The sequence below is a fragment of the Bubalus bubalis genome, chromosome 17 (assembly GCF_019923935.1).
Source record: "Bubalus bubalis isolate 160015118507 breed Murrah chromosome 17, NDDB_SH_1, whole genome shotgun sequence".
Classification (NCBI taxonomy): Eukaryota; Metazoa; Chordata; class Mammalia; order Artiodactyla; family Bovidae; genus Bubalus; species Bubalus bubalis.
The window spans coordinates 20,617,004-20,629,551 of NC_059173.1; the positions used below are offsets into that span (position 1 = coordinate 20,617,004).

The 12,548-nt window shown below is 43.6% G+C and overlaps 1 protein-coding gene across 1 annotated transcript; it reads right to left on the bottom strand.

The window, feature by feature from the left end:
• Positions 1 to 46: 46 nt before the first annotated feature.
• EIF2B1 (eukaryotic translation initiation factor 2B subunit alpha) lies at positions 47 to 12,533 on the bottom strand. Its single transcript, XM_025267783.2, has 9 exons — positions 12,385 to 12,533; positions 11,415 to 11,516; positions 9,641 to 9,777; positions 9,392 to 9,508; positions 7,255 to 7,367; positions 4,997 to 5,065; positions 3,655 to 3,730; positions 1,608 to 1,733; positions 47 to 886 (listed from the first exon to the last, which is right to left on the bottom strand). The coding sequence occupies exons 1-9, from the start codon at positions 12,395 to 12,397 to the stop codon at positions 722 to 724; spliced, it is 918 nt and encodes a 305-aa protein (XP_025123568.1). The 5' UTR covers positions 12,398 to 12,533; the 3' UTR covers positions 47 to 721.
• Between the last annotated feature and the right edge of the window lie 15 nt (positions 12,534 to 12,548).

The following is a 12,548-nucleotide window of genomic DNA, read 5'->3' on the forward strand; positions in this document are numbered from 1 at the left end:
CCTCTGGCTGGGCCGGGGTCAGCTTGAAGTGCAATGCGACGCCATATCAAAATCTTTCATGTAATTTATTTGAAAAGATGCTGAGTTTGTTCCCAAGAACAATTTTAAAAAGCTGTTCAGGACCCAAATGTTTCAAGTAACATCTTTTCCCAGATATAGTATTTTAAGTTTGCAAATATTCTGGAAGGCATCTTTATAATTGATGAGCCGTGCAGGATACTCCGGCCAAAGAGGCCATTAATACCTGTTCTTGGGTTCTTGCAATAGTATCCACTCTCTTTGCCTTGATTCTTTTGTGGAGATGACAACCCTCAGCTTGTATTCACCGCTGGGAGCCTGATTCAGTAAGCGTTGCCGCCTGCTTGTCTTTCATGGATGCTTTTGGCAAATCAGTCTGGAATGTGGGGAAGCTGAAGGGAGGGAGAGTGGGCACATCTTCATCCATCAGTCAAACAGCCAATAATCTTATATTCCTGGAAACTGGACATGAATGAAAGTGTCTGGAAATACCATTAGAGCACAATTTAGGTTGGGCTTTAGGGGAACCATGAATGCATTTTAGATGGGACTGAAATGAATAAAAAATTTCCCAAGAGTTAGGATTTTAAGTTCTTAGTCCATAAAACTTCAGAAAAAACAATTCAGTTTTGGCCTGGCTCACTGAGGGGCCATGAGACTACTCCCCATATCCGACGTCCACCAGCAGGAAAGGACCCGGTGTTTACAGGTAGAGCTTGATGAGTTCGTCGCTGACGGCCGAGGGCGTCAGCACCCCCAGGTCTGTAAACAGCAGCGTGATTAAGGAAGGGGAGGTGTAGTCGACCCACGGGTGCTCCTCTCTGAGGTCCTGTCCAGTCTGTACAGACTTCAGAGTATCCGCCTTGTACTGAGGAGACAGGAAGCCAACGTTAGTCTGCCCCATAGACTGAGGGGTCCGAACTGGTGAGGCCTTGGCCTGAGCAACTGAGGCGCTCCTGCCTGAAAGCGCCCTCTGGAAATGGGGAGGCCAACTGTGTTGCACACTGGCCAGGGGACCGAGTGTGGCTTGGGTCAGCCAGGTCATTAGAGAAAACCTTAAGCCATGCGTCCCCTCATGAGTGGCTGGAGTAACCCCTCGAGACCTCTCAAGACAACCCCAGTATGTGCTGGAGTAACCCCTCGAGACCTCTCAAGACACCTGTACAGAGCATTTATAGAAAGCTAAGTGCCAGGCGCTGTACTACATTCCATCAATTATCTCTGAAGCATCACAAGCCCTGTACAGATAACTGAAGTTCATAAACCTTACAGTGAGAGGACCTGCCTAAGAGCACATGGTTAATAGGTGATGGAGATGGCAGGTGAGCCCAGAGAAATGACCCAAAGCTTCATTACCTACCAACTTTCCCTGCCTGCTTGGCCTGTATCTAGCGCTTAAGTGAGAGACAAAAGACTGAAATTCTGGGGACAAGTTAGACTTCAACAACCACCAATTTATCTGTGTATCCTGTATATTAGAAAAAATAGCAATGTGAAGTGAAAAACTTATTGGAACATTCTTAGCACTGCATTTTTCCAAAGGTTTCAGTTTAGACTCAAATACCCCTTATAATATGTAAAACTCTTGCCTTAAACTTATCTGGGACATCTTGCTGGTTTAGTGGGAAGAGTCGTACAAACTTGAAACTTTCCGCAACAACATAAAATGGCTTGTTCTGTGCTTTGGCGCACACGGCCATCTGGTTAGTTCCAATCTGGGAAGTCAGAGAACAGTGGAGAAAGGTGAGATCTTATAGCACACCTGTAGTGGAAGCAACAGAAAGTCTATGAGTGAACGTAATATATGTACTTCTGGCTTTGGAATTAAAGAGGATCTGTTAAAAAAGAAAGCAATAGCTATTTCTCCAAAGATCTACAAATGGCCAATAAACACATGAAAAGATGCTCAAGAGTCTTCGTCATTATAGAAACACAAGTCAAAACCACAATTAGACACTGCATCACACCCACTAGGATTGTTGAGTCGCTAAGTCCTGTCCGACTCTGTCTCCTAGTTTGCTCAAACTCATGTCCATTGAGTCGGTGATGCCATCCAACCATCTCATCCTCCGTTGTCCCCTTCTCCTCCTGCCCTCAATCTTGCCCAGCATCAGGGTCTTTTCCAATGAGTGGGCTCTACCCATCAGGTGGCCAAAGTATTGGAGCTTCAGCATCAATCCTTCCAATTAATATTCAGAGTTGATTTCCTTTAGGATTGACTGGTTTGATCTTGCTGTCCAAGGGACTCTCAAGAGTCTTCTCCAGCACCACAGTTTGAGAGCATCAGTTCTTTGGTACTCAGCCTTCTTTGTGGTCCCAACTCACATCTGTACATGACTACTGGAAAAACCACATCTTTGACTATATGGACCTTTGTCAGCAAAGGGATGTCTCTGCTTTTTAATATGCTGTCTACGTTTGTCATAGCTTTTCTTCCAAGAGCAAGCATCTTTTAATTTTGTGGCTACAAGTCACCATCTGCAGTGATTTTGGAGCCCAAGAAAATAAAATCTGTCACTGTTTCCACTTTTTCCCCATCTATTTGCCATGAAGTGATGAGACCAGATGCCATGATCTTAATTTTTTGAATGCTGAGTTTTAAGCTAGGATGATTAAAAAAAAAAAAAAAAGTATTGGCAAGGATATAGAGAAACTTGGAATTCTTATGTGTTTCTGATGGGAATGTAACATGATGCAGCTGCTGGGGAAAACATTTTGGCAGTTCCTCAAAAAGCTAAACACAGAAATACCATGTGACCCAGCAATTCCACTCTTAAGTATATACGCCAAAGAATCGAAAACAGAAACTCTTGTATACCTATGTTGTCAGCAGCATTAGTCACAATAGTCAAAAGGTATTCATCAACAGCTGAATGGATAGACACCTCTGGTCCAACCATTCATTGGTACATCATGCAGCCAGAAAAAGGAATGAAGCACTGACACCTGTACAGTAAGCTGAGCTTTGAAAACATGCCAAGTGAAATAAACTCAAAAAAGAGACAGATACTTTAAAAAAAAAAAAAAAAAAGAGACAGATACTGTGTGATTCCACTTACATAAGGTACCTAGAATGGGGAAAAATCACGGAGACAGAAAATAGCTTAGGGGATGGGGGAGAGAAAGAGTTTTGTGACAGTTCTTTTGGATGATGGAAAAGTTTTGAAGACAGTGGTTATGGCTGCACAATAATGTGGGATGTAATTAATGACACCAAACTGTACACTTAAAAATGATTATGATGGCAAACTTTACGTTATACATACTTTATCAGACACAACAGACTATCAGGAAGTCTTTCCATGTGAAGCAACAGATAAATTTTAAATATACTGATGTCAAATATGCGCCATTAAAAAGAAAAAACCCAATTCCAAGTAAAGCATGTTTTGAATAAGTATAAATACGTTCTCCTAATCTACACAGATCTCCAAAGCAGAAAGAAATCTGACCAGAATCTGACTGACCCCACTGCAGTGGCTCAGGAACTGGGAAGCCACTGGTTGCAATGGTGGAATCCTGAAGCTAAGCAGGGTTAGAGGAATGAACCATGATACACAATGCGGTTGGGTGTCCGAGATTATTAGTGCAGCTCCATGCCCTGAGCAAGGACCTGTGGAGAACTGATGCTCCTACCTTGTTAATGATTCCTCCGTTTTCAACAACTCCTTCAGCACCAACTATGACAAGATCCACTTTCTCCATGATGTAGCTACAGAAATGAAAAACAAATTTTTAATGCTCCCTTTCTTTGCTCTTGCAACATCACCTGCAAAGATTAATGCTCCCATTTTCAGCAAAGTATGTTCCTCTCATAACTTTCTTCCAAAGAGCACTGAACACCCGAGACAGCCCCTGGCACTGTTACTGGTTCTGCTACAGGGGCACCAAGACCCATTTTGATGACACTGCAATAAGGTGTATAACTCATGCTGCCACCCAGTAGGCACACGCTTACATGTGTAGCTGAAGCAAGAATTTCATGACCCGCATTTATCTTTACTACATGTGGCACACTATTTTTTGTTCTACATCAACACGAACAAAACAAAAATTTAAAAACCTGATGTGATCTGAAGTTGGAAAAAAATGTTATGCCATTCAAGAATTTTACAGGTAGGGTGGGGGCCAATTTACCTTTTAAAACGAGCAATTACTAGAATCCTTCAAAATGTTTACTCCCCCCCCCCATATTTTTTGGCCACAGTGCGCAGCGTGCAGGATCTCAGTTCCCAGACCAGGGACTGAACCCATGCTCATGCAGTGAAATCACAGAATCTTAACCACTGGACTGCCAGCAAAGTCCCAAAATATTTACTCTTAAACACATGCCTAATTTCCTTAATCATCTTTCTGTGTGTTTTCTTCCCAAGGGATTGTTTTTCCTGTTTTCTCTTATGAGCCACACTGCCAATCCATGGAGCATGTCACCTCAGCTTTAGGAGTGAAGTTGTACACAGGAGATGAAAAATTCTGGAGTGCCACTGACGACAACCCATGTCTTTAGATGAAGAGAGAACACTGATTACGAAAGCTGACCCAGTCACTGCACCTTGCTCTTAAAATGCACCATGAGGGGCTTCCCTGGTGGTCCTGTGGCTAAGATTCTGCATTCCCAATGCAGGGGGTCTGGGTACCATCACTGGTCGGGGAACTAGATCCCACATGCTGCAATTAAAGATCCTGCATGCCATAAGTAAGACCTGATACACCCAAATAAATTTTTTTTTAAATGCACCATGACGCCATGTATCCAGCTCTCCCCAGCATCCTACAGCCCTGTCTCGTGTGTACACCATCCAGTTCTTATCATGAACACTTGCTGGTTTAGTGCTGCTGTCAATTAGAAGGCAGGACGCTGCCCACTCTTGTTTTATGAATGAGACTGGGACCCTCCATCTGGAAACCCTGCTCCAAGCCAACCCTGGGAGTGGGTGGGTGAGGAAACCTAATTGTGATGGGGGAGCCGGGTGCTTACCCAACTGCAGCATCAAGGACCACAGTGACAGGGACGTTGAGGTGGCAGAGGGCTTTGGCCATCTTCTTACTGAAAGTGACATTTTGAGAATGTTAGAAAAAGTTCAAGAAAGTCCCTATCATAGAGACTGGTGAGTCACTTAATTTGGACAATGATAAATCACATTAGCTAGAAACTCAGTTAATTTTTTTTTTTAATGTGGACCATATTTTACACACACTCCCTGCATTGGAAGCATGGAGTCTTAACTACTGGACCGCCAGGGAAGTCCCCTCAGTTAATGGACTAAGGGGCTGATATTAAGATTCTGGACTTATCAAGACAGTATGGTACTGGCACAAAGACAGAAATATAGATCAATGGAACAAAATAGAAAGCCCAGAGATAAATCCATGCACATATGGACACCTTATCTTTGACAAAGGAAGCAAGAATATACAATGGATTAAAGACAATCTCTTTAACAAGTGGTGCTGGGAAATCTGGTCAACCATTTGTAAAAGAATGAAACTAGAACACTTTCTAACACCATACACAAAAATAAACTCAAAATGGATTAAAGATCTACACGTAAGACCAGAAACTATAAAACTCCTAGAGGAGAACATAGGCAAAACACTCTCTGACATACATCACAGCATGACCCAGCCTCTATGACCCACCTCCCAGAATATTGGAAATAAAAGCAAAAATAAACAAATGGGACCTAATTAAACTTAAAAGCTTCTGCACATCAAAGGAAACTATTAGCAAGGTGAAAAGACAGCCTTCAGAATGGGAGAAAATAATAGCAAATGAAGCAACTGACAAATAACTAATCTCAAAAATATACAAGCAACTCCTACAGCTCAATTCCAGAAAAATAAATGACCCAATCAAAAAATGGGCCAAAGAACTAAATAGACATTTCTCCAAAGAAGACATACAGATGGCTAACAAACACATGAAAAGATGCTCAACATCACTCATTATCAGAGAAATGCAAATCAAAACCACTATGAGGTACCATTTCACACCAGTCAGAATGGCTGCGATCCAAAAGTCTACAAGTAATAAATGCTGGAGAGGGTGTGGAGAAAAGGGAACCCTCTTACACTGTTGGTGGGAATGCAAACTAGTACAGCCACTATGGAGAACAGTGTGGAGATTCCTTAGAAAACTGGAAATAGAACTGCCTATGATCCAGCAATCCCACTGCTGGGCATACACACTGAGGAAACCAGAAGGGAAAGAGACACGTGTACCCCAATGTTCATCACAGCACTGTTTATAATAGCCAGGACATGGAAGCAACCTAGATGTCCATCAGCAGATGAATGGATAAGAAAGCTATGGTGCTATGGTATATATACACAATGGAATATTACTCAGCCATTAAAAAGAATACATTTGAATCAGTTCTAATGAGGTGGATGAAACTGGAGCCTATTACACAGAGTGAAGTAAGCCAGAAAGAAAAACACCAATACAGTATACTAACGCATATATATGAAATTTAGAAAGATGGTAACAATAACCCTGCATATGAGACAGCAAAAGACACACTGATGTATAGAACAGTCTTATGGACTCTGTGGGAGAGGGAGAGGGTGGGAAGATTTGGGAGAATGGCATTGAAACATGTATAATATCATGTATGAAATGAGTTGCCAGTCCAGGTTCGATGCACGATACTGGATGCTTGGGGCTAGTGCACTGGGACGACCCAGAGGGATGGTATGGGGAGGGAGGAGGGAGGAGGGAGGAGGGTTCAGGATGGGGAACACATGTATACCTGTGGCAGATTTATTTTGATATTTGGCAAAACTTAATACAATTTTGTAAAGTTTAAAAATAAAATAAAATTTAAATTAAGGATAAAAAAAAGATTCTGGACTAAGGAAGCATTTGGGTTCTTTAAAAGTATGTATTTTAGGAAAACTGTGCTCTTGGGGCTGTGCAGGAATATGTAAATTCAGAAAAAAAGGGATTTTATTATGTTCTGGGTACATAAGAAATGTAACTATCTATTCCTTGATATAAACCTTTCAGTTTATATCTGATTTAAGTACTAAATAAAGCCCCTAGACGCTGTACTGTGACCTACTCCAAATTCATGGTGATTTTTCTTCCAGGAGCAGGGACGGGCAGTGCGAAAGGCGATGTTGATTGACAGACAAATCGGGGACTTCGTCTGGCTGCTTTTACAATGGAGTCTCATCCTCAGTTTGCTCATTAAAGGGACTGCTGGGCACATGACCACAGGGAAAGATACTTGCCCTGATAAGTCAGGCTGTGACTCCGTAATGTACACACTGAAACGCTTCTTGGCTGCCACGGCAGCTTCCAAGACTCTCAGGACCACTCTGGAGTAGGCGTGCGTTAATATTCTCTGTGGGTAGAGAAAGCGCTGTCAAAAATGCAAACTTCCAATGATCACTCAGACTCTCTGCCACTCCAGTGTGTGTTCCTGGTACCCTAAAGCTTCTCTGTATGCTTTCGCACAAATCAATTATAATCAGAAAGCAGATCCGTGACAATACACTGAGTTTAAGCTCATATATTGATACTTTTTGTTTTTGCCACACCGTGCTGCATGTGAGATCATAGTTCCCCAACCAGGGATCAAACCCTTGCCCCTTGCAAGGAAGCCTGCAGTCTTAACCACTGGATGGTCAGGGAAGTCTCTATTGATACAATCTGAAAAAGTTTTCTGCCAGAGGAATATATTATGGGTCTCCTCTTTTCATAGCAAGCACAGAAGTGGCATCTCCATGTGGTGTTACTCAGATACAAAAGCCTTTCTGTCTGAAGGCTGTTAGGTTCCTTTGGGTTGGTTTCCCTAATTCTAAGACCTAGTCTGCACACCTGGGCCTTCAAGCACCAGGCAGCTGGCATAAAGGGATGCAGAGGCTGGTGGGGCCAGCAGCGGAGCACGAAGACTGACCTCCGGCTGTTGTCACATGGGGCCCACTGCTGCTGGATCATCTGATTTTTCTAGAGGAGCTAAAATCCAGTATTTCAATGTTGACTCATTTTTTAAAACTTTTATACAATTTGGAGTAAACAAAACCCAACTGTGGACTGGACACAATTTGCAGATACTTAGATGGAATCAAGATGTTCTAAGGAACAGAGTGCAGAGGAAGAGTAAAGCAAGGTGGAGGGACCAGCTCCCTGGCTCCTTTCTGGGTCTTGCCTGAGAGCTTGTTAGAAATGCAGGTTCTCAGGCCCCACCCGTCTCACTGAACCAGAATGTGCATTTTAATTTAATTTACAAATTTATATTAAAAAAAAAATTTTGGCCATGCTGCATAGCACGGGGGCATCCTAGTTCCCTGACCAGGGATCGAAACCATGCCCCCTGCATTGGAAGTGCAAAGTTTTCACCCCTGAACTGCCAGAGAAGTCCCAGAATATGCACTTTAAAAGACCTCCAGGTGGTTCACCTGCATGCTTGAATTTAAGCCACTCTGCTCATAATTTACCCTAAACAGCACTGATGCAGGTAGTTACTACACATTAAACTCCACAAGGTGAATGAACCCTCTCGTGCAACTGCTGGGAAGGAGGAGGTCTCGGCAAGAAGCAGTCACCAGCTTGCCTCCACCTGGTCTCAGAATGGCTTTGTTTGAAGCTGGCTTTTGTACCAGTGCCAGCTGCATCTATTACGTCATTTATTTCATAACATAATTCAGAGGCTGTGAAAGGAGTAATAAAACTGAGGACAAGATTTCAGAGTCCAGATGCAAGTAAATACTTTTACAGTCGGCGGACGCTTAGTTGGCAGAAAGGATGTGTGCTGGCGAAGAGATGTCATAAAAGTTTTATGACCCCTTTGCTGGGAGACTGACTTAATGTGCTGTTCCTGTCTTTCCTGATTTAGGTTATCAACACCTGGCAGCTTTGCATCTCCGTGACAGCATTTGGAATGAAGATGAAAAAATCTCAATCCAGTGCTAACCTTCGGCAGGAAGAGAGTCAGGATAAACCAGTGACAAGAGCTGTGCTGATTTAATTCAGATCAGTTTAGTACATATCCAGTAAGAGAAAGCACTTCTTTCGTAAGACAGCTTTTCAAATTAAGAATCATCCATGCTGTCCCAGGGTTTTCCTCTGCCTCTTTAAAACGACAACCACCCATGATATAACATCTACTTTTAGACACTGCTTAATGTGTGCCAGGCATAGTGCAGAGTCCTCACACACACCATCTCATTAATCCTTACAGCAGCCCTATGAGGTAAGTACTATAATTACCCTTATTTGAAAAGATGAGAAAAGTACAGCACAGAGAGCTTAAGTAACTTGTCCAAGATCACACAGCAAGTAAGTGGCAGAGGCAGGATTTTACCCCAGGAGTCTGATGCCAAAGTCCTTGCTCCCGATCACCACCCACGATCATGACGTACTCACCGCCCCATCTTTGATGAAAGTATGGCACAGATCTGCAATTTTATTTCTTGACAGTGATATTCTCCTGAGGAAAATCTCTCCCCGCTCAATCATGATCTTTTTACATTTGGAGTAATCCTAGGGGGAAAAAAAAAGAGCAACATGAGGGGAATGGGAGGATCCAGGGGAAGGGGAGGATCCAGGTCAAGCTGAGAATACTTGTGGCCAAACACAGAAGCAGAGTGGTGACCGGGGGAGGGCAGGGCTTACAGAGTATTCCAGGGAGGTCAGGCTGATGAAACGCAGGAAGAGCTCCCCGCCCGATGACACGGCCACAGAAGAGTCCACGCCACACAGGGTTTCTATGGCACTGGTGAGATTCGCCCTCAGGCCCTGGATTGTCTCCCCTGGAATGATCACATGAGCAACATGATGTTCATTTCAGTATCACAGCCCCTTGATGGGTCTGCGATTCATTCATTCATTCAGCCAGCCAGCGTGGACTGGGTGTAGGCTGTAGCCAGGCTCTCTGATGGCTCAGCAGATAAAGAATCTGCCTGTAATGCAGGAGATGTAGGTTTGATCCCTGGGTCAGGAAGATCCCTGGAGAAGGAAATGGCAACTCACTCGAGTACTCTTGCCTGGGAAATTCCATGGACAGAGGAGCCTGGTGGGCTATGGTCCATGGGGTCACAAAGAGTAGGACACGACTGAAGCAACTGAGCACACACACTTCCTAGATGCCAGAGATAACATCAGTGAACGTGGCCAGCCCCTGTTCTGATGAACTGCCTTTCCTTTCCTTTTCTCTTTTTCTTCTTGGTTGTGCCGCCTGGCTTGCGGATCTCAGTTCCCCTGATCCCCTCGGCAGGGAAGTGCAGAGTCCTGATCACTGGACTGCCAGGGAATTTCCAGGACTCTCTTTCTACTAGGAGAGGTAGACAGTAAACAAGCACACAAAGAAATAAACAAGTTATTCAGATTGAATTGAGGACAGAAAAAAGCAGAATGATGAAAAAGGTGGGACTACTTCAGACAGAGTTAGTAGGGGATGGTCTCTTGGAATCTGGGCCTTTTAAACAGAGACCCGAGTAAGAAAGTATCCAGCTGAGTAAAGATGCAGTGGGCAAAGTCTCAGATGCAGACTATACCAACGCAAAGGCCCCAAGATGGGAATAAAATTGGTATGAGAAAGGCCAGAGTGAAGCACAGTTCAGCGAGGGATAGCATGGAAGGAAATTAAGTAGTGACAGAAGAGGTCTGCAGGCTGCTGCAGGTAAGGCTTAGATGTTTGGATATTAGTATAAGTATAATGGGAAGATGCTGGAGGTTGTCTTAGAGACATGCATCTCTAGGTCAGCCCTTTAAATTAAAGAATACTTTATTATTTTTATTATTATTTTGTTTATACCCAGAAGTTTACATTTGAGATGACTGAATTTGCAGCACTCACAATGATGATATTAAAGCTAGAATTTATACTAGAACATTCTCTATAGCAACTGCAAAGAATCTGTCACAAGACAGAAGCTCAATAAACATTTGTAAAGCTGAACGATGGCTGTAATTTAAGCTTCACAGTTAACCTGGCATAATATGGTCCTTCTTGATTCAAAGTACCTTTCAGGGGCTTCCCTGGCAGTCCAGTGGTTAAAGACTTCGCCTTCCAATGCAGGGGGTGCTGGTTATCAAACAGCTCCCTGGTTGGGGAGCAAAGATCCCATATGCCACACAGCCAAAAAACCAACACATAAAACAGAAGCAACATGATAACAAATAAAGACTTTTTAAAAAATGGTTCACATAAAAAAAAAAACAAAAACTTAAAAAAAAAAACAAAGTATATTTCATTTGTGAGAAGAGACCCATTGGATCCTAACTTGAGGGCTCTCTCCACGTTGAAAGGACTGAAATGAAGGGAAAAACTGAGCTTGAGGCTGTATTACCTTATATCAGCACACATCCATCTCTCACTTTCTACAATTTTAACAGTTACAAGCAGACTTTCCTAACACCTGGAGCGATGGAGGCGGACCCCTTTTACCTGTATCTCTTCTCAAGAACTCCAGTAAAGTCCGGATGGCAGCTACTGCTGAGGCCATGTCAGGATCTTCTTTTATCTGAGACTTAAAGTATTTGATTAACTCTGCGAAGGGAGAAAAAATGGATTCAGCGAATTCATTTAGCAGGAGAGACAACCACAGAGCTTATCAATGACTGCTCACTTTAAAAAGCAAACTAATTTAAAAAATAGTTCCTTTGCAGGGTGTTTGGCTTCAGGGACACAGAAAATGTTGATGGAAATAGAGATGACATCACTTTACTATTTGCAAACTCTTTCTCATTTTGAAAAATCTAGCCCGTGTAATATGAAATAAAATTTAAGCCCCACCAAATGATAGTGAAAGGTCATTCTCACCCTTATTCTTGACCGCAAGTCTGCAAAAAATCCCAGAGCCAACCTGCTTACTGATTTCTCCTGCACCCCTCCAGACAGTCTACGCCAAGTCAAGCCTATTCACCTACCTACATACACCTACATATGTATGTGATGTAGAAGTCTACTCTGCTTTTTTACATGAAAGGTACTATATACATATTAGTTTGCCCTTATTCTTCACTTAATAAAACACCTTGATAACCACTCAAGACAGGCACATCAAATACGCCTTTCTTTTGATTCTGGTACCAGATTCAACAGGGCAGGTTCAGGGAGTCTTACTCATACTTCACATATGAAGAAATCAAGACTTCGAAGACCCGCACATTAGTCCGAAATCTCACGTTTTTGGAGGGCACTGGAAAGCGTGGGCAGAACGTATGTCTGGGATACACCCAAGACCCATTCCCTGGATACATGAGCAGCGAGAGGGTTTTAGTTGTGACTAGAGGGACCACATCCGACCAAACAGCCAAAACTGACCGCGCCCGGAGCCCAGTCTGGGCGTGTGAGGTGGAGGGACCCCTGCGCGGCTCCGCCCTAGGCCCAGCAGGCCCAACGCGTCCCGATTTACCCTTGTTGTCCATGGTGCACTCTGGACCGCGGAGCCTGAGAGGCCCAGAGCCGCACGAGACGCCTGGACTGGTCCCGCCGCCGCGCGGACTCAGCACCACACTGACTGACAGCGCGCAGCCACGCTCTACACTCCACTTCCGGCGCCTTGGGGGCGGGGCTGTG

Coding starts and splice junctions, on each gene's coding strand:
- EIF2B1 (XM_025267783.2), bottom strand. Junction 9,778..11,414: donor GTTCTTGAGAAGAGATACAG/GTAAAAGGGGTC, acceptor TGATCATTCCAG/GGGAGACAATCCAGGGCCTG. Junction 1,734..3,654: donor ACGGAGGAATCATTAACAAG/GTAGGAGCATCA, acceptor CTGACTTCCCAG/ATTGGAACTAACCAGATGGC.